Source organism: Parasteatoda tepidariorum, chromosome 7, assembly GCF_043381705.1.
Source record: "Parasteatoda tepidariorum isolate YZ-2023 chromosome 7, CAS_Ptep_4.0, whole genome shotgun sequence".
Classification (NCBI taxonomy): domain Eukaryota; kingdom Metazoa; phylum Arthropoda; class Arachnida; order Araneae; family Theridiidae; genus Parasteatoda; species Parasteatoda tepidariorum.
In genome coordinates, this window is record NC_092210.1 from 55,603,479 (window position 1) to 55,629,251 (window position 25,773).

The following is a 25,773-nucleotide window of genomic DNA, read 5'->3' on the forward strand; positions in this document are numbered from 1 at the left end:
TGTGACGTATGATGTGGCGAAGTCGAATTCTTGGCTATGCATGGCGCCACTGGAAAACAAGAATCGCACACTCTGCCTTATATTTGCTCGGTTTCACCAAGCAGGCTTGCCCGTGTGGCAAGTGGCATTAGAACCAACCAACCAGCATTCCCATCGTCTTTTTCACTATACTTTATCTTTTTTTTTTCTACGCGTGGACGGAAAACGTTTTTCTCCATCAAGACTCATTTTTACTGTGTAATAACTTTCGAGAAGAGCCAATATTCCACGTAAGTGATTTGTCAGAACTTTGTGATTCTTGAAATGCAGCAGATCACGTTGCAATAGTCATTTTTCTGAAAAATGGACATCGACTGTAACCGTTCTTTCCCCTTGATTTTCAAATATCACATTCACTAGACGTTCCTATGTTAAGTATTTACTCACAATTGAATCGATTGCTTCTTGGATTCATCTCCAAACTGGTATCAACTTGTATTCATCTCCAAACTCGTATTAACTTGTATTCATCCCCAAACTCGTATTAACTTGTATTCATCCCCAAACTCGTATTAACTTGTATTCACCCCCAAATTCGTATTAACTTGTATTCATCCCCAAACTCGCATTAACTTGTAATCATCCCCAAACTCGTATTAACTTGTATTCATCCCCAAACTCGTATTAACTTGTATTCTTCTGCGGACTTGTATCAATAAGCGGAATCATATCAATTTGAAGCTTAGTTACAAACTGTAGTTACATTTTTTTTAAATGATCCAAGGAAGAATAATATGGATACTATTTCATTTCCTTACAGAAGTATTATGATTAATAGTAATGAGTCCCTACATAATTAAATTGTCGTGTTGTTTAAATCAAATCGTATTTAAATTTTTTTTCAACTTTCAAAATTACAAAAGAATGTTGACGAATACTTTTCGTAAAACTAAATATATTTATTTAAAAAAAATTATTACTATCATTTTCAAGTGAGCTTTTTCTTAAATATATTACGAAAAATTGCGGACCATTTACTTTATTTTAATAATGTTAAATTACGAAGATAAAAAATTCTTTTTTTTACTATTTGATGTAGACGATTTTCATTTTAATTTGATATATAAACTTTTTTCTGGTGATCAGGCTAAAGTGTTGAGATTCTTTTGAAATCTAATTAAAAATTATCCAGATATAAATAAACGAAAAATGTTTCATTATGTATATTATTTAACCAAAATAAATATATGGATTTGTGATAGTTATATCTTATAAGAGTTTGTGGACATATTATATTTTCATAACTTCATTGAAAGTAATTATATTAAAAGTATGTTACATTTCTTTTAAAAAAATATTTGACTTCATATTAGATTTAACTCAAGTAAGGGAAATTATGTTTAAAAGAAATTGAAATTTCTACCTTATTACTCCTCCATAAATGTAGATTGATATGTATCTAAAACCAAAAGTATAAAGTTTTTGTAACTGATACTCAGTAGTAATAGTATCAGTTTGTAACTGATATCAAAAAAATTTATACTTACCCACCTCTACACTCACTTTGTAGCCTAATTGCAAAGTACTCTAAAAATTGCAGTCAAAATTTAAATTTTTAGATAAAAATGAGACCATATTTTTATATTAATACACTTAAGAAATGAATTTCACTTTTCAAATTGAGAAACTTGCAGTTTACGGTAACCTACATTTTCTACACGAGTCATTTTTTAAATGGTATATCATATAATTTGCATTTAGCTATCAAATGTTTTAAAAGTGGCAGCAGAACATACAAAGAGAACCTTAAAACATTATTTCTCAAATTTGCATTATAAAACTATATATTTAGGACATAAATATTTTATACGATCGTCACTTTTGAAAATGGTGTTATACAGCTTATACTCTAACTGTAATTTTTTTAAAAAGTGAAGCAGTATATTATCGGATTATAAAAAGAGAAGTGTGGCTAAATTTTTATTACCACAAAGTTTGAAGCAACTGTTTCACAAAAATTACCCTGAAACCTCTATTTTAAAACATAAATATAATCTTCACGCTTTATTATTTTAAATCTTATTATACCTTTTGTATTCAATCTGTAAACAACTTTAAAAAATTGCAGAAGAATGTTTCGTCTTATAGGGAAAAAACATGTCTCAATTTTTAACTTCACAATTGGCATTTAACAATTTACCTTACTAGTTTGAAATGTGCAACCTTTATTCGAAGAGCATAAATATTTTTTAGACTCTTATTATTTAAAATATTGTAGTATATAATTCTGAAGTTTAAACTATACTTGAAAGTATATTATTGAGTTGTATAGATGGAAACAAAGCCAAAATTTTAACCAAGCAAGAGTCCCATAAAAATTCATTTGACAAATTATTGCAAATAAATTATTGTTTTTAGGTCATATTGCTTTTTCCGACAATCAATCCTTGAATATGTTACCATACTCTTCGTTTTCAAACAGTAAATTGTTTCAAAAATAGAATTTTGTGTTATATAGAAGGATACGTAACTTAGATTACAAGGAGCAAACTAACATTAAGTCTGATTTTTTCTTCTCGAATGTCAGAGAGTCAAATATTGAGATAGGGGAAAACGGGGATAATTTTTTAATGTTACAAAATTGATTTCTGAAACCTGCACACAGCATAATCAATATTTTTATTATATAGGACATTATATTACCTACAAGAGTAAATTTTCACGGTGAAAGAAATTACTATCAAAATGTGGTAAAATTTAACCCATTTTCTGGCTCCATGAGCATAATGAAACGAACGGTAATTTTTATTGTATCGCTTTGGTAATAACTTATGTAAATATTACAAATTAAACGTGGTTTCATTATCGTTATAGTATTTGGTGGTAAATGTGGTAAAATTTGTGACCAAAAGAGTCGGTAATTTTGATACTTTTAGAACAATTTTAGTAGTAGTAATATATTTAAATCACATTAGAGCTGCTCAATCGGCTATTGGCCACGGTGTGGGAAACATCCCTGAGGATGATCCGGAGACATGGCATCACATTTTTGATCCTCTACAGAGGAGACGATACCCGGCTTTGGTAGCCCGACGACCAGCTCTTGAAGTCGAACACTTTACTGTAGAAACAGTTTAACGAGGACCGATACCGCGCAATCTCGGTTCCTTCCTAGGCTGATCAAAGTGGTCACCTCCCTCGCTCCCTGACCGCTGCCAGTGAGGCTTGATTTCGGTGCTATACGATCTTTACGATTAATTCCTTACTATTAGCTCACTATGGGGCGTATAATTTCTGGAAAAACAAAAGTGTTCAGTTTGTTGTTGTAGTTGTAGTTCATTTACGTCGCACTAGAGCTGCTCAATGGGCTATTGGCGACGGTCTAGGAAACATCCCCGAGGATGAACCGAATGCATGCTATCACAATTTTGATCCTCTGCAGAGGGGATGTCACCCCGCTTCGGTTACCCGACGACCTAGATGCGAAGTCGAGCACTTTACTGTAGAACAGTTTAACGAGGACCAATACAACACTCCCTCGGTCCCTACGCAGACTATTCCAAGTGGTCACCTACCCACACACTGACTGCAGACAATGATGCTTGACTTCGGTGATCTGCTGGGAACCGTGTCTTAGCGATCAGTCCACTGCGGGACAAGTGTTCAGTTCGATAACCTATATTATATTTAGTAAATTCTAGTTAACTTTATTTCTGATCGGTTGGCTATTTCATTTCTATTCAAGCTAAAAGGTAATATCTATGAACCTTTGAAACTTTTGAAAATGCGTAGTTGAAAGTATGCAAAGACCTAAACAAAGCTGAACTAAATCAGTAACTTACCTGTTACGTATCAGGAGCTCCAAAATCTTAAATTGGAAGCATGGAGGTCGCGAGTTCGTATCCTGCAGCTACCCTGGATGCATCTATATATTTAAAATTGTTTATTTATTCTTACCCTTGCATATGTACGCTTGTGTGATCATTGCAAAGTTTATCAAATAAGCTCTTGTAAAATTGACGAACAAATAACACTAGATAGAGAAAGACATTGCAAAAATGTATCCAGGAATATAATTTGGATTCGAACCCACTACCTTCACGCTACAGCGGAGGCATCCTTGTAATGTTCCTTTCTAATGTGAGCTGTATGTTCTTCACCTTGACTAGGGCTTATAAGTTATACTTTATGATGAGGCCTGCACATGTATGTGTAACAATAATGAAATAAATATTTGGAGTACTAAAGTTTATTTCTTATGCATTTGTTTTGTAAGTGATTCGTAAGTGCGTGACATCCTTTTCCCCTTCCCACTTAATGTGTTCCTATACGTGTCTTATTTTGAATTGTGATATTTTTACTTGATAAAATTTAGCTTATAAATCAGTCTCTTTTTTATTTTCTCCTTTCGATGCTTTTCCCACCATTGCACAGTGGGCCAGCATCTAAGGTTTCGTGGCCAAAATTGTTTCAAAATTTGGGGGTCTTTATTTAGGATTTTCATGTGCAGGTAAATTGAATTCATAGTTGAAATTTTGAAATACACTAAAAATACAAAAAAAATAAAAACAAGATGGCNGCTATTTCTTTTTATTTTTGACTGAATTATTTAAGGGCAGAAAAAGGCAGGTGAAAACTTATGAAAGAGAAACTAAAACTTTAAAGTAATTATAGCAGTGCAGCAAAGATAAAAGTAGCAAAACATCATAAAAGCAATACCACAATAATACGCTTAAATACTTAAATATAGCAATGAAAATATAATAATTTCGTAATTTTATATTAAAAATAAAAAGCAAATTATACTTACGAAGTAATATTACAAAATAAAGCGAATTAATAACAAAATAACGTGAAAGCATGAAAAAAAAACATAATTTTTGTTTTTCGGTATATTTAGTCCACCTTTTCAATATGGGCAAAATAGGGCAGATTTTTTCGAAACAAGAAACATCAGAGAAGGCAACAAAAAAGGTTTAGCTAATTACCTTGTGGAACTTTTTGGAGATAAGTTTTGAAAGTGATTCAAACATTGTAAAATGTCAGATGATAAGATATAAACTATAAGTTTGTCAAGAGTATTAACTAATTCAACAAATTGAAAAATTGGAATATAATTTCAGACTAATTAACCTGATAAAAATGTAACAGAAAGGTGAAATTCCTATATATATTTCTGAAATAGAAATTTAAAAGTTAAATTTAAAAAAAAATTTTTAACATATTTTTCACTGCATTGTACTCTCGTCGGTTCAAAAAGTAAATTATGATGCTTGGAATGATTATGAATACTTAATTTGGGCGATATTAAAGCTGCCTAAACATATTATAGTTGAAATTTAATTTTTGACTTTTGGCCAAAGATCATGGCCTTCTCGCCCACTGTGCATTGTATTGATATATTTGGATTTTTCCCCCGGAAAAGTCTAATCTGTGGCCTCAGTCTAGTGGGTAAAAACCGGGTACACAAGTTTACCTATGTAAAATTTAAAAATACTAGAATTTCATTGAAAAGCACATTTATATTTAATAAGACAATTTAAGAAAATTATGTATGTAATTTAAATGTGATATAGTCAAGGGCGTATTCAAGGTAGGGTGAGAGAGGGACTATTGTTAAGAAACTATTGCTGAGAGCTCGAACAAAATTCCTTACAAATATAGTACTTATTAGTAAGATTTTATTTTATTTTTATTTTTTTTAAAGGCAATTTGCAGAGTATTTCCTTATATCTATCAAACTTTTGTTCAGCCTTGGATGTAGTACTCATACTCATACTCATATGTGGTGGCTATCTTAGCATCAGCCCCGCTAGGGATTCTAACTAATTCCTTGGCTGTAGTCGCTGCAGTTCAGCTTTTGTAGGTCCTGCATAGACGCCCATCAAACGGGTACCCAGTCTTTGCGTTGAGAGCCGAGGTTACCGAAACGAGACATAACAGTGCTCTATTGGACGAAATCTTAATTGTCTGTTAGGATGTGAATCTTTAGTAAACGTATAATAAGCTGGACTAAAAATATTTTTTATAACTCTAATGACCAATTGAGTTCAAGCTTAAAAACAGAGCAGCTTAAAAACGAGAGAACACTGGAGAGTTGACATAGTGAGACAAACGTATCTAAACAGAAACCGTGAATTGATCAATAACAGGTATTCTTCTTCATGACGAGTCAAGTGCAATTCAGAGTTTGTTCGCTGCAAAACAGAACTTATTTCCCACAATCGAGGTGACCAGACACTTTCAACAGTTATTAAGTGGTAATATCTTTTATTGTTCTCAACGTATTTTAAATTCTTCTGCATTGTTCTTTCGTCGGTGTTTATAATTCTTTATTTACTGTTTTTTTTAAAAATATTATTGCTTAGACATTTTCTTGGTTTTATGTGTTCAATAGAAAAGTTTTTATTAATTTATGCACTAATTTTAGGTGAATTTTTGTGCCGTTAATTAAGTGATTAGCTTGATAATAAGCCTATTTTATATATTTAGAATACACCATTGCATAATCGAAATTGTTTTTTTAAGGTATTTAATTGTTTTCATTCGAGGTAATTACACATTTATGGCGCAAGTAATATAGTTCTTTGCATTTACATGAAAGAGTGTAAATTAAAGAATACAAAAGCATCGAGATAGTTTTAGATTATTTGAAAATCATAATATTTTTAGCAGAAAGAAGTGCTTTAAGGATGAGTGTATCCTTAAAGCCCTAAAAGAATGCATCATGATTTGTAAATGTGCACAAGTATGTGTATAAAGTACGCATAAATGAGCACTGTTCATTATTTAAATATTAGAAAGTTGTACAAAAATTTTCGGAAATAAACACATTGTTAAATTTATATATCTTAAAATTGTCGTTGCTTCCCTATACATTACAGACCACAGGTTTTCAACCTTTTGTTTAAATTTTACACGCTGCTTGCAGAACGCAATAGTCTAAAGCAATGTACACGTTGCTCCGTAATTAACACGCTTAATCTCTATTTTTAAAATTCTTGTTCGAAACTAATTAAAAAAAAATAAAACTGGATTTAATATTTTATTTAGTTTCAATTTTTAAAAATTTTGATTTTTCAGAGTGATATCATGCTTAAAATATATAATAAAAATTGATCATAGTATTACGATCACAGGTTACCCATTAGGCGAATAGTTTCGCATTCCTCTTCATTGGAGAAGATGTTTCTGTATTTTTTTTCATTGCGCTAATATAACGACCTTGTTCGCCTGAACAGATACAGCTTTCGTTGATTTTGCTTCACTTCCTACCTTTTCAGTCTACGTTTGTCACGGTACTCTGAACTAATCCTCAGTATTAGTGATTATTTCTCATTTTTGGTTTTGAAAATTATCTATACTCGCAGAAAACCTAACTTTTAAGCATAGTAATGCAATGTAATGTTACGATATATAATGTTCCTATAATAGAATAGTAAAGATAAATTGTTTAAACAATAGGTGACAAACAAATACTAATTCTATTTATAAGAATAGTAGCAATTTTGAATAGTTCAAGTATAAAGAAGATAAAACTACATAAAAAAATAATATAAAAAAATTTCAAATATTTTCACGCCGTTGGAAATAAAAAAGAAAAAACAACTTTGTTTACTTATTATTTATATATTTTCTACTCTTATTTGCCTAAGGGGGACGTACACAAAAAAGGAGAAATTTTAATCCCCTTCCCCCTGCGTACATTACCGTATATAAGGGATGTACGTACTCTTTGAACGGCCCCTAATTCGTATTCTTTCTTTTTTTACTCATTGAAGGTAAAAATTTTTCATATATTTCAAAATTACGGACGATTTCATCTCAATTTCATAACTTAAACGTAAAATTTCGATGAATAATTTTTACAAATTGAAATATGTTTGATTTTTCGATTTTGATAATTATTTCTTTGTAGTAGACGATGATGAAATAATGATTTTTTTAATTATTTTATTACGTGTTGTACAGATTGCAAAAAAAGGATGAAAATTATAAAAGTTGAAAACGTTGAAATTAGATTTTCACTAACTAGAACTCAATCTTAAGATTGAAGATAGGAATCATGAGATATTTGAGGCATACTAATTCATATGTGATTGCCCCGTAATACCAGTGATTTTGTCAAAAATATTTCCAAGAAACTTTACTTCTTACAAGCAAATAGAATTCAGGAATAAAGGAAAAAAATCTTGTTTTATTCAAGTGTAAAGAAACGGCAATTTTAATATTAGATGACATTGAGTGTAAAAGCTGGAAAGATACTTTTGAGTATATTATCCTGGATACGAGTAGTGTGCTGTTGTAATTTTCATTCTAAAATTACGGTAAAAAACTACGACAGTCTGTCCATCTAATTAGTTGTCAAGTTTACAGTAAAGAACATTTTCACTTTTACGGTTTAGAAACCGTTTACAACTAGTATGGTTATAAAACCATGAATAAAAATAACTACATGGATTTTTAACTCTTTACTACTAGCAGGGTTTCAAAACCATAAAAAAGAAATATAGCTCGACATTGGAGCCAGGCTTTTCGTTAGGTTATGAAAATTGGAGCTGTGTTTTTCCAAATGAACAGTGGTATGAGATTTATTTATTTTATCTGGTTGCTTAGCCTATCGTAAGAGATGGGGAATCTTCTTTTTCAGCATGACAGCCCCTTACAGGCCTTAGCTGCCTCAACCACGCGTAGCCTCCAACGCCTCCTATCCATGGCGACTTTTTTCCAGTTGTTAATCTTTATTACTTTGAGATCCATAGTAGTGTCATCCAGCCATCTAGTTGGAGGTCTTTCTCTGACCCGAGATCCAGAAGGATTTTTAAGGGTGGCGATTCGTACTGCATTGTTTTCTAGACATCTCCAGATATGGCCAAGCCATCTTAATCTATTGCTTCGGATGACCTGCACCATATGTGGCTGTCCACAGAGTCTATATAATTCAAAGTTGTATCTGATTCGCCAACAGCCTCTTTCCTGTACTGGGCCAAAAATATTTCTAAGGACTTTCCTTTCAAAAACACCAAGAGTACGCTGAGTGTCTGCCTTTAGTGTCCGTGTTTCACTTGCATAGAACAATACAGGTGGAATAAGAGTCTCATAAATTTTAATTTTGGTTTTTCGACTGATTAGGCTTGATCTTAATTGCTTTCTTAGTCCAAAGATACACTTGTTTGCCATTTTAATTCAGTTGTCTACTTCTGTTTTTATGCTGTTTTGGTCATTGATCATTGTTACAATGTATTTGAATTCCATAACCTTTTCAAAGGTGTAAGCGTTTATGAACAAAGGATCATAATTTACAGTTGTGACTGGAGATTCTATAAATTTAGTTTTATCTTCGTTGATGGTAAGGCCCATATTTGTGGCAGAAGTTTCAAGAGCCAGAAAGGCCTCTCTCACTGCTCTCTCTGACCTTCTTATGACATCGATTTCATCGGCATATTCCAGTAATTGAACTGATCTATTCCAAAGGGTGCCTTTTCGGTCTAATCCACTATCTTTGATACATTTCTCCAGAGCTAGATTAAAGAGTAGACAGGCGAGGGAATCCCCCTGACGCAAGTTTCTCTCTGTTGAAAATGGTTCATATAACTTATTTTGAATTTTAACCCTGCATCCTATATTACTTAGTGAAGCTCTGGTTAAGTCAATGAGTTTAGTAGGGATCCCAAATTCAGCCATTGTTTCCAGTAGTTTATCCCTCTTTATGGTGTCGTAAGCAGTTTTAAAGTCTATAAATAAATGAAAAGTTTTGATATTATATTCCTGAGTTTTTTCTGTAATTTGTTTTCGGGTGTAAATTTGATCTATAGTAGATCTTTGTGATCTAAACCCACATTGTTAGTCTCCAGTTATTTAGTCGGTAAAAGGGAGAAGTCTTGTAAAAGTTGGAGAATATTTTATATGCCGTATTGAGGAGTTTAATGCCCCTATAGTTACGACATTCGAATTGGTCTCCTTTCTTAAATATGGGACAAATGGAGCCTTCTTCCCATTCAATGGGCAATTTCTCCGTATCCCAAATTTTAACCATGATATTATAGATGGCGTTTAAAAGCTCTGGTTCTTCAGTGTTTAGTAGCTCAGATGGTATACAGTCGGGACCAGCCAACCTATTGTTGTTAAGAGATGGGGAATAACAGACTTTTTTGTGTTAAGCATATTTATGGTGCTGCCATCTATGTGTGAATGAGAGTATCGTGCTCTAATATTTCAGGTTCACAAATTACGGTGCTGGACACTGGAAACACTTCATGATATGAAGGGAATGGAGGAAATATTGTGGTATCAATGCTGGGACTCAAACCCCCGTTTTGTCGGTCATGAGATAGCCAGATTAGCCCTCTTGGCTATATTATGCACGGAGCAGCAAGTAACTAAGTGGTTTCATTAGGTGGGCTGAAGCCCTGGATGCGAGATAAAGTAGCGACACTCCGTCATCTTTTTGACAGCAACTTCCTTGTGACACCAACTCTCAATGTAGAAATACGAAGTTTCTATCCCTTAACACCATTTTTTTATTGATAATTATTTTCATGTTCTTATAGATAACTTATATTTGATTCTTTCAATTCTTTTTCTTTCTCTCTGAAGTTATAAGGTATTATTTTCACTGAATAGAATAAAACATATAAGTAAAAACTTTCTCATTTCGTCTTTCATAAACTGCAATTTTTCTAATCTCTTTGAAATTCTTTAGTCTTTTTTATGAGGTTCAAAGGGTGGTATGATTTGGGATTTAAACTATTATGGAAACTAAAAGTGTTCAAAGGAAATTTTTTCCCCAATAGTTCAAATCTTTTTCTTCTTAATCAATACCAATTTTTACTTGGTCTATTAAAGCAAAAAAATTGTAAAAACTCTAAGCACAATTAATTCTTAGATGAAATCTTAAAAAATTTTTTAGATGCAAATAACAAAATTAAAAATGTTTTAATATTACCGATCCTTAAACTATTAAATTAAATAAAAATGTGTTTTTCAATTAACATATAAAACATGTTAAAAATATTAAACCAATAAATTTACTTAAACAAAATTGATATTTTTGAAAAATTTCACATTTTTTTCAAAATACAATAACTTTTCTTTAATTGTATTATTTTATCATCATATTATCGGCATTATAAAAATTAGAGTTAAACCTATTGAATTTATATAGATTCTCTATTTGATTGAGATACATTATGTGAGTAGTTATGATATCATAAGGCTAACATTTTACTTTAATTTTCGATATTTCAAAAACAAAAAGCATTTTAATTTAATCAATTAGATAAAGTAAAACAATCAAACTGTGAGGAATATAAAATAAAAAAATAAATATACATTTTACTAAATTAGTACAAAAGTATTTAAATTGCATTCAATTTGAATCTTTAATAATTTTATATTTTATTAATGAGTAATAATGTTAATGACTTACCTTTAAAGAGGAAAATACTTGCAAGAGTTGTTATTTCATTGAAATAAACACATTATTCTCTTATAAAATAAAACAAAGAAATTCAAATTTTCAATACAGACATTTAAAGAGACATTTCTTTAAAACTAGAAAGACAAAATTCCACATAAGCAAAGAAAATAATGAGCAATTTAAAATTTAATAGGACAATTATTTTTTTCGCATTTTCTTAATATAAAACTTTATTGTACTTAGTATCGTTTGGTGCCAATTCTATGCCGCCATATTTTCCGTCGTTCTGTATGTGTGATATCCAAAAGGTAAGCGATACAATTTAAAGTCTCCTTTTGACTTATTAGAACACCTAAATGCGCAACGACCCCTATCATTATTAATTTAAAGGTATGAAACATAACAGATTGAGTGCAATGATACTTCACCGTTCAAACCAGTCAACAAAATGGCAACTGTTTAACCATGTGATTAGCGACAACCAATCAAAATTAAAAGCGGCAAAAAGGTCGCAAGGAAAAGAGTGATGCTACTTACACTAGGTAATTGCGACTTATTACTCTTCAACGGATTTATGGATCTGGTCTGACGCCGTCAGACCTTTGGAGATAAGTAACAACAACAACGACACACTAGGTAATCTAAGGCTTTAGGTGGATCTAGTTAATGAGATAAAATTCTCGTTAATTAACTGTATTAGGTAAAAGCAGTTAATAAATTGTAATTCGCACAGTTCATATTTTGAATACCATCTTATGGTCTTTCGGCTGTTTTGTTTGATTATGGTAAAGTAACAACTAAATAAATTGTTATTTAACAACATTTTCTGAGAAATTTCTAACAATGCAGATAAATACTTATTCCTTAAAATAAAATAATTAAACTGCTTTTAACTTTTGTTTCCGTTCAAAGCAATTTTTATTTAGAGTATAAATTAGCGAAATCCCTTTTAAAAAGTACTGTTAAATATATTGACCTTGTTTTAAGGTATTTGTGTACAGATACAATTCGCAATTCAAATATTTAGATTCTACTTCCTTATTATCCCCAGAATACTTAGCTTTATTTCATAAAATGTAGAGAGCGAATAGTTGAGTTGAACATAATCGAGTAAATTGATTTTCCAGATCAAACTGGGAGAAACATTGTTACGAAAGATTTACGTTTTTTGGTGTTATCTTAATGATGCAATCGGCTAACTTTGTGGTCTCCGAAAATTAAGTGTTCTCCGAAAGCAATATATGATGTTCTGTAATTTCCATGCATTTTATTTTTCATTTGGAGGGACATTTTTGGGTCACCGTCTTTGAAGTTAAAGCAACGCTTTGTTCAGCCGAAGAGTAAAAATTTGACCAAGTTAAGTGCTTAAAATACCATTCAATACTCTTTAATTTTGTTTTGTTAATTTTGTTTCGTTTTGAATAACAAACATTTTCTGTACAATGCATCGTTTAGACACCACAGTTGGCTAGCCAGCACGCGAAGCGGATTTACGGCTTTTCACGGCTGCTCCGAAGAAGTTCAACCTAATCACTTGAGCGGTCAGAAGGACCCAGGCCACCAGCAGCCACCCAAAAGTCGTGCGCATCCCGCGCATCTAGTGCCCAATCCTACAAACCTACAGACCCACTAAAGCCCGTCTGTCTAGGTCTCATAAGAAAACTGGCCCAGCTCCTCCTGGCAGGCCCAACTTTTGTTGGTTAATCTTTTCAAATCATTCATTGAAAAATGAGAAAAAAATGTAGTTTAGGTACCTGTTTTTCTTCGATATCTGTCCCCGAGGCTGCAACCGCTGCTAAATTGAAACTAATAAATAAAAGGCACAATAAGTTGGATGAGTAATTATTGAATTACCTATTAGCTATTGTGCCATCCATCAGGCAATTACGTAAGGGCTAACATAATTATTGGACAAACACAAAATCACAATGCAAACACAGTATAAAATCAAATAGTTATCCACATTGCAATTTTTTTTATACGAATAACACGGACAACTGCTTTTGTTGCCAGGCACACTGTCCAGCTGCTAGAGACCAGTCAGCTGGATTTATTTTGGCTCCGAATGGTGAGCCAGTCCATGGCTGGGGGTGTGCATGTTTTCCTCAATGCTTGTGTCTAGCATCCTTTAGGGTGTTAACAGAGAAAGGCTAATGACATTAATTAAACATGACAGTAAATACTTAGCCGCATCACAACATAATTTTTTTTTAATAAGTATCAAAAAATATGCATGTGATCCGCCCTATAAACGGGTTGTGGTTGTGTGAATGGCGTGGCAGAAATCGAATTCCTGGCCATAGATGGCGCCACTGAAAAACAGGAACAATCGCACCCCCACTGCCAGAACAGGCATACGTTTAAAAAAAAGATAAACATGCATAACTCCACTTCCAACAACCAATGTTCGGGGCACAGCGTTTGCCAACTGGAGACATGGAGGGGAACGCTTGAGTTCCCACGCCCAGCATCTAGTGTTGGGAGCACATGATGCATCGCTTTTTTTTATTTTTTATTTTATCCGTCGTTGAACAGCAGACCCAATTTTGAGTTTACGACTACTAATGTTCAACTCCGTAGCCTTGCAATTTTTGAACCAGTCCAGAAGACAAGGAAACTCCTGGATCACTATCCTCAGAGGTATTTATTTGTTATGGGAGCATGGAGGACTTTGCTACTCCACCGATTTAACGTGCATCTGTCATCATTTTCTACACGGGGAGTCTTCGACCGGCGGGGATCGAATCCACGAACTCCTGGACATATGCCCAGCGCCCTACCTACCAGGCTGTCCCGGCCCATGATGCATCGTTTAGAAGTTTTAAGGCAAAACTGAAAAATGTTTAAAATTTGGTAGTTTTTTGGCTCTTAAAAGTTTAACTAACCTCAAAATCGCAGCAAACCAATACCTCCTAGAAGAGATAAGGCCTCAACACGGGTTAACATAAACAAGAAAGTAGATCAATTTGTAGTCCAAAAGTAATGACATATTTCGTATTTTCCCCCAGTACTCTGCTTAGTAGCCCGAACGTAGTGCATTTTTATTATTTCCTCCACTGCGCAGTTTATGTTCGTTACGTTGGACTACGAAATTGATCCATGCTGAGGCCTTCCCTTTTCTAGGAGGTGGTGCGCAGACTCATTCTTACTTGAGATTCCCTAAATGAAATGAAATCATTTCCAGTTTTCTGAGAAATAATTCGAAGCACGCTGTTTTTTCCGTCTACTTTGACTATGCTATACATTTCAGAGTGATATTTGTTTGTTTCTTGCTTGAATATTCATTTGCGACGTCTATTTTGTTTCAGTTTACTTAATGCATGCCCTAAGGGGGATGATTACGAAATAACTTGCAATATTTTATTTATTGAAATGGCATATCTTATTCAAAAGTAACATATTTTATTTACATATCTGTCACATACTGCTAATAGCGATTTGTAAGCGAGTAGGTTGAAGATTTTGGATTAAATAATTTTTTCAATTTCCTTTTAAAATATTTGCTATTAAGTGTAAAATAGCTATTTAAATAACTTTTTTTGTATTTTTCCTTTCATTCTTAGGTTTTAATAAAAGTAATAAAAACTTTTATAAATTGAAGTAATTTTCTTTTCTAGAAATCATTTTAAACTCAGTTTCAACACAAATCCAATATCATACGCATGGATGTAGAAAATGCATGCTTTTTACAATAAAAACTTTTTATATCATGTATTGACTTTCGAAAATAGAGTTTCCATAAAATCGCTTGAATATGCAATTTTGGAGAGGTACGCTGTTTTCTATTTAATCATATGAAGTTGCGTATTTGAACAGAAATCATTTCGATGAAATTGTCATTCTTATTTCGAGCCTTAATAGCCTTTAGGGCGTGTTTGGTAGTATGATTTTGCATTTAAAGTGATTTTATTTTGAATATGTTGACAGATTTGTCAGTAAATCAGATAGACATTCGCAATTATTTCAAGATATCTAAATAATAAGAAGATTAACAAAATTCGCTTTATTCGATTTTGAACTTAATTGAAATTTAATGCATTTAACGAGAATTGAGATCAGCTCTTAATGATTAGTTAGTCGAGATTCTTAGAATATTCAACTGTAGTTATTTTAGTTTTTTAATTAGCATTTAAAATCTTCAAATTCATTCGACTGAATTCGAATAAACATGTGACTTTTGACTATGGAGGTTAGATTTATACTATATTCCACACATGTAAAAGTTTATTTAGCTTATGGGCTCTATAATTCAGCATGCAAAACACCATATGATACATATGAATCTCAGGGTGTTTCAATCAGCAATTTGTGAAAATAAATAATGAAACCATTTGTGATATTATTATATGATTTGTGATTATTATATAAAAATTTTTTAAACCACTTTTTTTGATAAAAATCAGGGTGGGATTTTCAAATTTTTACCAATTCTAAAGAATCATCCTCAAATTTGAACTTCTGTGCTTATAAATATCTGATTTTATAAATTTTGTGTTTATAATAATGCAATTAAACTCAATGAGAAACGGTCAAATGAAAAAACACTAAAAGCTCGAGAGAAAGTAATTTCCCAGGGTTCACCTCTTTTCTTCTCCCCATGTTAACCTTTATTGTTACTCACATGTCAACAAAGTCTAGTCATTATTATTATTATTTTAATTTTGCATCTTCTGAAACAGCAGAATGGTAGGAGAAAAATTTCCTTTAAAAATTAAAGAAAGGAATGAAATATACTTTTCACGAATATAGCCTAGTAATTAATTTTTTTTTGGCTTATGAACTTGAGCTGAAAATGAATAAAATGAGTCGCATTTTGATTTTCGTTAAAATGAAAACTAACAAACACTGTTATGAACGCTGCAAATAGTTACTTTTCCTCGTTAATGAGTTTAGTTATCTTATTTTACTTTGGGAAACGTGATGGTAATTAGTTACTAAAGCAATTTTTTTATAAGATTATGTCCAGTTCAGTATTTTTTCAATACGTTATTATTATAATAATTTTATTTTTTTAAAAAAATTACAATTTTTTAGATAATTTTGAAAAGGTATCCGTTGTACTGAGTAACCCGATACTAATTGACCGACCATTATCACATGAAAGGAGGATCTGCTACAGAGTGTAACTTGATTTGCTTATTATTTTTGAGAATCAAATTTGAACTACTAATAATTAAAGTATATAATAAATATTTACTATGTAGTCATTCAAATTAATTATTTATTAAATAATACCACTCATGAACTAAAAAGTAATTACAGTTATAAATTTTTTTATGGAGTTATATATAAGTAATTCATTTAAAGTAATTATTCATTTAAAATAATTTAAATGTTTCTTTAGAAATCAAATAAGGTTAAATATTTCAAACTGATTTGTGTTCTGACATGTAAAACTTTTTATGTGGGAGTAAAACTTAAAGTTCACTGAAGTATTTATATTTTACTTTTTTGCTTTCAACTACTACTCTAATACAAATAATATGCTTTTTACCATTTCTTTTTACAGTAGAGCGCCGAACCAATTGACCGGATTGTCCAATTGTCCGGATCAGTCAAAGAACCCACATTCTTTTTTCCCAAATTTTATTTTCTTCGTGAAAATGCTTCTTTATTTTCAAAATGTCTGAAAGAAGTCAAAAATAGCTTTTTTCGTCCCTTTGTAAATACAAAACTTCTAAATCGTTCTCTAGTTTCAAATGTGCGCATTGGAGGCAACTGACAAGTAGTTTTTAATAAACAAAAATACTTTTTTTTTTAAGAAAGAGGATATAAAGTGCTCTCTCTCTCTTTCAAGTGTTTCTCAGTTTAAAAACAAATTTTGTTGGTCAATTTTGTAAAAAAACAAGATGTTTAAACATTTTTTAGCAGCCATTTTTAGTACGGTAAAATAGGAATTGTTACTGTGTCCAGTCTTAAGTCTAGAAAAGTGTTAACAACATTCTCGAGAGCCGTTTTTAAAAAAGCTGCCCAATCATACGATTTTCCGCTATCCGGATCGGTATTGGTCCTGATTGATCTGCACCGAAGAGCCATTACATAATGACCACCCTCCATCTATAACAATGGGCTCGCCCAGGTTTTCATGGTTTCTCGCCCAGGAACAATGTTTTCATGGGGCACATTAGGACCCATAATCCTCATAGAACAATCCCTGACGTCTGTAAGCTACTTGAACATAGTTGCAGACCAGGTTCACCCATTCATGGCAACAGTTTTTCCTGCGGGGGATGGTGTTTACCAACAGGATAATGCACCATGTCATAAGGGTCGAATCGTCATGGATTGGTTCGAGGAACATTCCAGTGACTTTCAAGTCATGTCTTGGCCCCCAAATTCACCTGACCTTAATCCAATAGAGCATTTGTGGTCCTACTTGGAAAACCAAATTCGTGCTGCCACGCTACCCCCTCGCAATGCGAAGGAATTGCAGGACCAGTTGGTGAGCGCTTGGTACCAGATACCTCAGACTACCTATCAGCACCTTGTGGATTCAATGGCACGGCGGTTGCTAGCAGTTTTGAGGGCTAAAGGTGGTCTTACATGTTATTAGCAGGGTGGTCATGATGTAATGGCTCTTCGGTGTTGATAAACAGCTCTCTACTGTATAAAAATCTCAGATATTTAGACCCCACTATTTAGAACCTAAATAAATCCTTTAAGAAATTACATTAATGCTTGCTCAATTGTTTAAATAAATGTTGCTTGTTTTGTAAATTTTTTTTAGCCCAAAATATTTAAATGAACTGGATTAAACTTCTTTAGAAATTTATTTCGCTTGAATTATTATTATTGCTAACTACATTTATAATTGTATAAAAGTCTCTAAACTGGAAATGTTAAATTATTGAAAGATAAACACCAATTATATATTCGTCATTTATCACAATAATATTTGTTTTTTGACGATAAGCAAATCATTACATCAAAATAAAAAAAATATTCAATAAAAAGATAGGAGAATTTTCAATTATACATTAACACTCTGATGTAGTATCCGATTATATCATTTTACTTACTTTAAAAATTTTAACTTAATCTACAAACTTCTGTTTTGATAGTTTTTACTTAATTTTTAATTATTATAAAAATTTGCTAAATACTTATAATCAAAGATATTTTTTAACATTATTGCAGAAAGTGTTTCTTATTGATTTAGAATCATATGTAGTCATTTTGTATTAAAAAAAGTATGCACGTTATTGATTGCAAATTAGTGTTCAACCAATGAAAAGAGACAAAGAGATCAAAATCTAGCGAATCATATCTGAGAAATCAGTAATAAAAACATCAAAACGGGTTTGATTACCTGAGGTAATCAAGTGGAGTTTAAATGTTATTATTACAACTTATTTTTAATTTTTAATATAACTTGATGAAATTTGGAGGTGCTTATATTAACCAGTGTTTGCACCCTTTCGGTTTTCTATAGCAATCAGACTGGTTTTGATATTTTCAGTCCTGCCTTCCGGAGTAGTGACTCATTAGATTTCGATAGCTTTTGTATCTTCTCACTTAAATATCAATTGCACCCACTAATGTCTGGATTCTTTTACTTCATTTTTATAATAATTCTACGAATATATAATTAGGGAGGTCATTACGTAACACCTTGCATTATTATATTTTCTTATTCTTCTTCACCTACTAATTTGAATAAAATTTTAAATATATTTTTACGCTTCTGTTTATTGTTTAGTCATATTTCTTTTACTTTTGAATAATAAACTAGTCCTGCCATTTGAGTAGTTTAATTTATTTATGGAAAGGAAATATTCTAACGCTCGCATATTATATATATATATATATATATATATAGTGGCGTAACTACCACTACAAATATTAAATACCAAATCACTAGTATATAAGACATGTTAGCTTGATTTTTATCTAGATGAAGGTTGACATAGTCAATAAATATAACTCTTCTGTAAGATGCTAGATTGTAAAAAACTATTCTATATAGCAGTCAAAAAAGCAGGAAAGGGACAAATAGGCTGGTAAACAGGATAATTACAAATTTTCTTTCAACTTTATTTAAAATTATTAACAAGGGAGATTGGTTGGTTATGACCGCTCTCATAGGAATCCTTGAAGCCTCTGAGTACCGCTACATTACTACATTTACAGTGAGAGAGGATGACGCAACATCCACCCCCCTTTTTGACGAAATTTTAGAGTAAAAAAAAATAGTCAAAAGTTACTTTAGTCCCAGCCGGTTTGGCGTTTTTATCTTACGTCCATACTTGGACACTCTGTCACTCATGAGTGGGAGGAGAGGCACTTGAGTACCATCACTGGTTGCCGAAGGAACAGTAGTCTCTAGGGGAGGAACTGCAGAACATTCGCCGTCAGGAGCTACTGATGGTTCACTGTCAGAAGATGATGTTGTTTCCAAAATGGAATTTGCTGGAACTTCTAAGGAATAAATTCTACCAACAGGTCTGATTAGTATGTTTTTATTACAGTGGAGCTTAAGAGTACGAATTTTCCCGTCTTTTCCGGGTATCAACTCCAATATTTTACCTAAGGGCCAATTCAAACGTTTTTTGTTGTCATTACCAATTAAGACAATTTCTCCAACGGCAAAATTTCTAGTGGCTCCTTCTTTGGATCAATTGACTTAAATATTCTTTTCGAAAACGAGATCTTAGATCAAGAATAAGTTTACGACGATATCTTATTCTTTTTTGAAACTTCGAAAAGTCATTTAAATCTAAATCAGTTACGTCAAAGGATGCATTAGTGGCCAAAAACATAGCAGGGGTCAGTGGTTTCAAATCTGATGTGTCTTCGGACACATACGTCAAGGGTCTATTGTTAATAATTGCTTCACAATCACACAGAATGGTGAACAGCTCTTCATAATTGAGCACTGAACTGCCCAGTGTACGCCTTAGTAGATCTTTTATTACACGAATAAGTCTTTCCCACCAACCACCCCACCATGCGGCGGTTGGAGGGTTAAACTTCCATTTTATTTGTTGTATTTCAGTTTCTCGTACTATTTTAGCCCAATTTAAGTTTTTAAGCTCACGGTATACGCCGCGGAAATTCGCGCTGTTATCGCAATAGATGATGTTGGGTCTACCACGACGAGCGATGAATCACCGAAGAGATAACAGAAAGTTCTCAGTTGATAAAGATGCTACCATTTCCAAGTGCACTGCTCTAAAAATTGCGCAAGTGTACAGCACTATCCCCACCTTCTCGCTATTTCTCAAAAATAGAGATCCAGCCAGATCGATTCCTATGACCTCAAATACGTTAGCGTCTTTTACTCTATCGAGGGGTAACGATACTGGCTGGCTAACTGCCGCTTTTGCAGTATATCGTTTACAACGCACGCAATTTTTAACCACACTTCTAATTGTTTTTCGAGCTTTTAAGATCCAATATTTTTCTCTGATAATGGAGAGCAAAATTTGAACTCCCGCGTGACAATTTATTCGATGTTGATACTCGATTAACTTTTTTGTGAACAAACAGTCACTTGGCAAAAGGATAGGAGCCTTAAAGTTCAGATCGTCATTACGCTCGATGATTTTGGTTTTGACACGAATCAAATTGTCACTATCTTTATAAACATTAACGACTGGAATTTCTTTAAAGTTTGGAAAAAAGTCTTTTTGTATTTCGCGTGTAACAGTTTTCTCTGCTATTTCGATTTCAGTTGTAGTTAGATCGGCAAGCTCTCTTTTATCTGAGGCCGTACGCAAATTATTCACGAATCTGATCACCCACGCAAATACACGAATCATAGTGTGATAATTGGAAAACTTTGTTGCATACCATGGTGACTCCTCGGTTACATTGACATTACTAATTTTTATTTTTCTGCTTTCAGCGCTTAGTTCTTTATTTTCACAAATCGTGTCATTTAAAGGCCAGTTCTCACTTGAACTAAGTAGCCATTTCGGTCCTTCATGCCATTTTGATTCTAATAATTGTCGTGGAGTATATCCACGAGAATGAGGTCAGCGTGATTCATTTTGCTAGGCACATGTCGCCAATTCTCATCGGAAGCGATCTCATTGGTAATGTTGGGACCTTTAGAATTGCTTTCCCAGTTTCTTAAGTTAAAGCGCACTCTTTTCATAATATTTTGAGCACCCAAAATGAATTTATCTCTTTCAGTCTCACTAAATGCTCCAGTTATGCAGTTATCCACATTAAATGAATTTTTGAGTTTCGAAACAATTTCTGCATAATCTGTGTTAGTATTATCCAAAAGGTGATTAATTGAGGCGGATAGTAGAAAAGGGCTAGAAGAAACCCCAAACACTACCCTACAATGTCTATAGACAATTTCTTCATTTCTCGAAGGGTAAAAAAAATCGCAAAAAATTACGATGCTCGGGTGAAACACCTAACATCAAATATGCCTTCTCTATATCACTAGATAACCCTATTGGATACATTCGAAACCGATCTAATACATCTGGAATTAGCTCAATTAAATTAGGCCCTCTAAATAAACAATCGTTCAAGGAGGGTTGTTGACCGACTTTAGCACTAGCATCAAATATTCGTGTAGTTTCACTAGTTTCCATTATTACCGGTCTATGGGAAAGGTAATAACTTTTATCTGATATTTCATTTGTGGGAACTCTTTCAATTATTTTTAATTCCTCCCATTCTTTAAATACAGACACATATTCATCTATAGTGTTATTTGTAATAGATCTTTGAATCATTCGCCTATGCCTTTTAAGAACTGCGTCCTTATTTTCTGGCAAAGTCACATCCCCTTTGAAAGGTAAACAAAGTTCATACCTTCCATTAGGAAGAACCTTTAAGTTTTCATTAAACTGATTTATCATATCAGAATGCAGAACTGCCTGTTTATTATTTTCTATTGGATCACGGATTCCAATAACATCCAAATCCCACAATTCTCTAACATTTAAGTTGTTAAAATTGAAAGATAGCATAGAAAATGTTTTATTACACAAATCGCGTTCACGCAAGGCAGGCGATACCTGATGTTCATTAATTATACCATTAACTTTGGCCATTATTGTAAACCCAAGTTTTGTTTTAACAGCCAATAAACCCCAATTTAGTTTATATATTTCATCTTGTAAAATATCACTAATTGCTTGGGCACCCAATAATATATCAATTTCATTTAGAGCCACATTTAAATCAGGAACATCAATACCTTTTTCTTTAAGTTCAACTAAAGCATACAAATTATTTACTTTGGGAACATGCCCACAAATTTTGTTTTCAGAAAAAACATCAATATCATGTATGTAATTGCCATTCAGACTTTTGATTTTTATCTCAAATAATGAGTGATTACGAGGATGGGTGGTCGCACTCCCCCCAAACAAACCATGGACAAGGGTTTGTTTACCTTTGGGTTGCAAGTGTAATTTTTCAATTAATTTTTCACTTATATACGAATATTGTGATCCACTGTCTATTAACCCACGAACAGTTGTTTCCTTCTTATTTACAACAATTTTAAATACAATTGTTTGCAAAAATATGTTATTATTGACATTTTTATTATAGAGAGTATTAGTGACCACATTTTCAGTATTAGAATTACTTGTATCAGAACTAATTGCATCTAAATTACCTACATCAGAAATATTATTTTCTTTTTCGGGGCATAACAATATACAATGATCGGTTTTACTGCATAAATTACAGGTAATCGGAATTCTACAACTACGCAGTGAATGGCCAATACGTAAGCATTTGAAACAAGCATGTTTTTGAATGAAAATTTTCTTTCTGTCATTAAAAGTCATCTTTTTAGCAAAAAAACAATCAATAGATTTATGATTTGTTTTAGAACAGAAAATACAACGAAATCGCTTACCTGAGCTATTGGTCTGATTTAAGAGCGCCGCACCTGTAGCCACTGCCTGATCTCTCTCCAGTTTCTTTGTTTTTATTTTCTCGTTAGCCGATATGCCGGAACGGGCAAATTGTATCATTTCCTCATTTTTAACTTCTTGAGCAAGAAAAGTTGAAAGTTTATTCAACGATCTTGCACTACTTCCTTCTTTGGTACTATCCATTTGTCTGCTGCGTTCGTAGGCGCGGAGTATTTGTTCCGGTAAACAGCTTTCAACCAGTGGCTCTAAAAAGTCTGAAAAAGTTTCAGAACCTTTACCGAGAGTTTCTAAACACATTAATTCAGATTTAAGTTCCGAGAGATCTTTCGCTTTTCCGCCCGTAACATTTCGCATGACCATGCTAAGTAGGTCACGGACGTATATTTGCACTGATAAATCCTCCAGTCTAAACCGATTCTTGAGTTGTGTGACATAGTTCTCTTTCGTTGGAGGGAAACTCAGTACTTACCTTGAGACTTTAGAATTGGGGACCATCGCCTGAATTAGGTATTGGAATTTATCGTCCTCTGAAATTTCTGAGTCTTCGTGTATTTTCTCAAATTGGCTCCAGAATCCTAAATATTCTCTCGCATCCCCGCTGAACTCCTTTAATTCAATTGTAGGTAATTTATATTTTCTGGAATTGACAGTTCTTTTATTGCAGTAGGATGGTCCTCCAAAGTACTACACAATTCAGAGTATTTATCACGATAAGTTTCCGCTGTCTGGAAATCTTCATCATAATACGCCATCAAAGTTTCTGTTGATAATAATAAGTTGCTTATTTCTTCTTGAATTGATTCCAATCTTGAGAATTTATCGGTGATTTGTCTTTGCAAATTCGGAAAGTTTGTTTTATCCACTATTTCTGTTTTAAGGGTATCCTCAATCTTGGTGACGCATTTAGTAAACGCAGCACGCAGGCTTTTTCGCTGCGTTTTAAGTATGTCAAATCTTTTGGTAGCTTCATTGTCAGCCATTTTTATCCTTTTATTTTATAAAGTTCACGGACGCCACGATGTAAGATGCTAGATTGTAAAAAATTATTCTATATAGCAATCAAAAGAGAAGGAAAGGGACAAATAGGCTGGTAAGCAGGATAATTACAATTTTTCTTTCAACTTAACCTTAAGGGAGATTGGTTGGTTAAGACCGCTCTCGTAGGAATCCTTGAAGCTTCTGAGCACCGCTACATTTACAGAGAGAGAGGATGACGCAACAATAATGAATGACTTCAAGAAGTCTGGATGCATTAAAGATCACGAAAGTAGTCAAACAATCAATATCGTTAATTCTGCTGCAAACTACACTGACAGATTGATCGGACTCATGAAGCTTGATAACATGAATTTTCATGACTTTGTAAACGTAGATGATGCAGTAACAGTGTGTGGTCAGTGGGATGACAATGATATCATCGCTCAAACGAAAGCTTCTTGTGAGCTATCAGAAGAAGAGGATGAGGAAATCGAAGATTTACCACCCAATGTTACTAACAAACAAGCACTTTCTGCAGTGGACACTGTAAGGAGATTTATTGAGAGACAGCCGAACATGTCAGAGGAGACATTTAAAGCTATAGAAAGTATTAAAGACAAACTTTCTTACACATCTCTAAAGCAAACAACAATTGAATCTTTTTTTAAATGAAAGTGTAAAAAGTGTTTTTTTTTTTAAAAATATAGAATAGTAAATAAGGTATGTAAAGAGCATTTTTCTTTATTCTACCATCGATAACATGCGATTTTCGATATCTCGAATTCGAGGTTTGACTGTATATATTAATAATGTAATTCAAAATTAATATAGTGATTACAAACATATATAGATGGATACATACATACATATTGTATATACGAATGTGTTATATACGTATGTATATATTAATAATACAATTCAAAATTAATATAGTGATTACAAACAGCTATGACTATCTAATGAAAAATAATTCATCCATATGATTTACATAGAATGCAGATGGAACATTCATTACGTAGGGCGCAGTAAAGGGGAATCCTGCGATAGTTTTTAGTGGAAAGTCCCGTGCATTCTGCGTGTTAGAATTTAACAATTGGAGAGAAGATTTCGTCAGCGTTACAATCAAGAACCTTTTTAAATAAAAACAACGTACGCATAAGATGTTTGTGCAAATAGAAAAGTGGCGCTTGCTTCGATGACTTCCACAAAAGCTTCAGAATGCAAGACGGGAAATGAACTAGCGACTAGATGTCTGTGTTGTTGTTGACGTATGCTTTTAAGGCAGAGTGGGTGCGATTGTTCTTGTTTTCCAGAGGCGCCACCTATGGCCGAGTGACCAACGGAAGTCACATAAAAAATCTGTGACACACGTATACAAAAAGTTGAAGTTCCTTCTACATTTTTTGCTGGTTTTATAGATACATTCGCTCTTTCATTAAATAGCTATAGGAATTAGTAATTTTCTTTCATTNAATGCATATCGTATACTATTGGAGGGACGTTAATTAAAGCCATGTGCGCTGGAAATGGTTGAATTAGTCT

General features: G+C 32.9%; 1 protein-coding gene across 1 annotated transcript; it reads left to right on the forward strand.

Moving 5' to 3' along the window:
• The first annotated feature begins 24,477 nt into the window (after positions 1 to 24,477).
• On the forward strand, positions 24,478 to 24,903 carry LOC139426096 (uncharacterized). Its single transcript, XM_071183780.1, has one exon. The coding sequence runs from the start codon at positions 24,478 to 24,480 to the stop codon at positions 24,901 to 24,903; it is 426 nt and encodes a 141-aa protein (XP_071039881.1).
• The last annotated feature ends 870 nt before the right edge of the window (positions 24,904 to 25,773 follow it).

Coding starts and splice junctions, on each gene's coding strand:
- LOC139426096 (XM_071183780.1), top strand. CDS start 24,478: ATGAATGACTTCAAGAAGTCTGGATGCATTAAAGATCACGAAAGTAGT.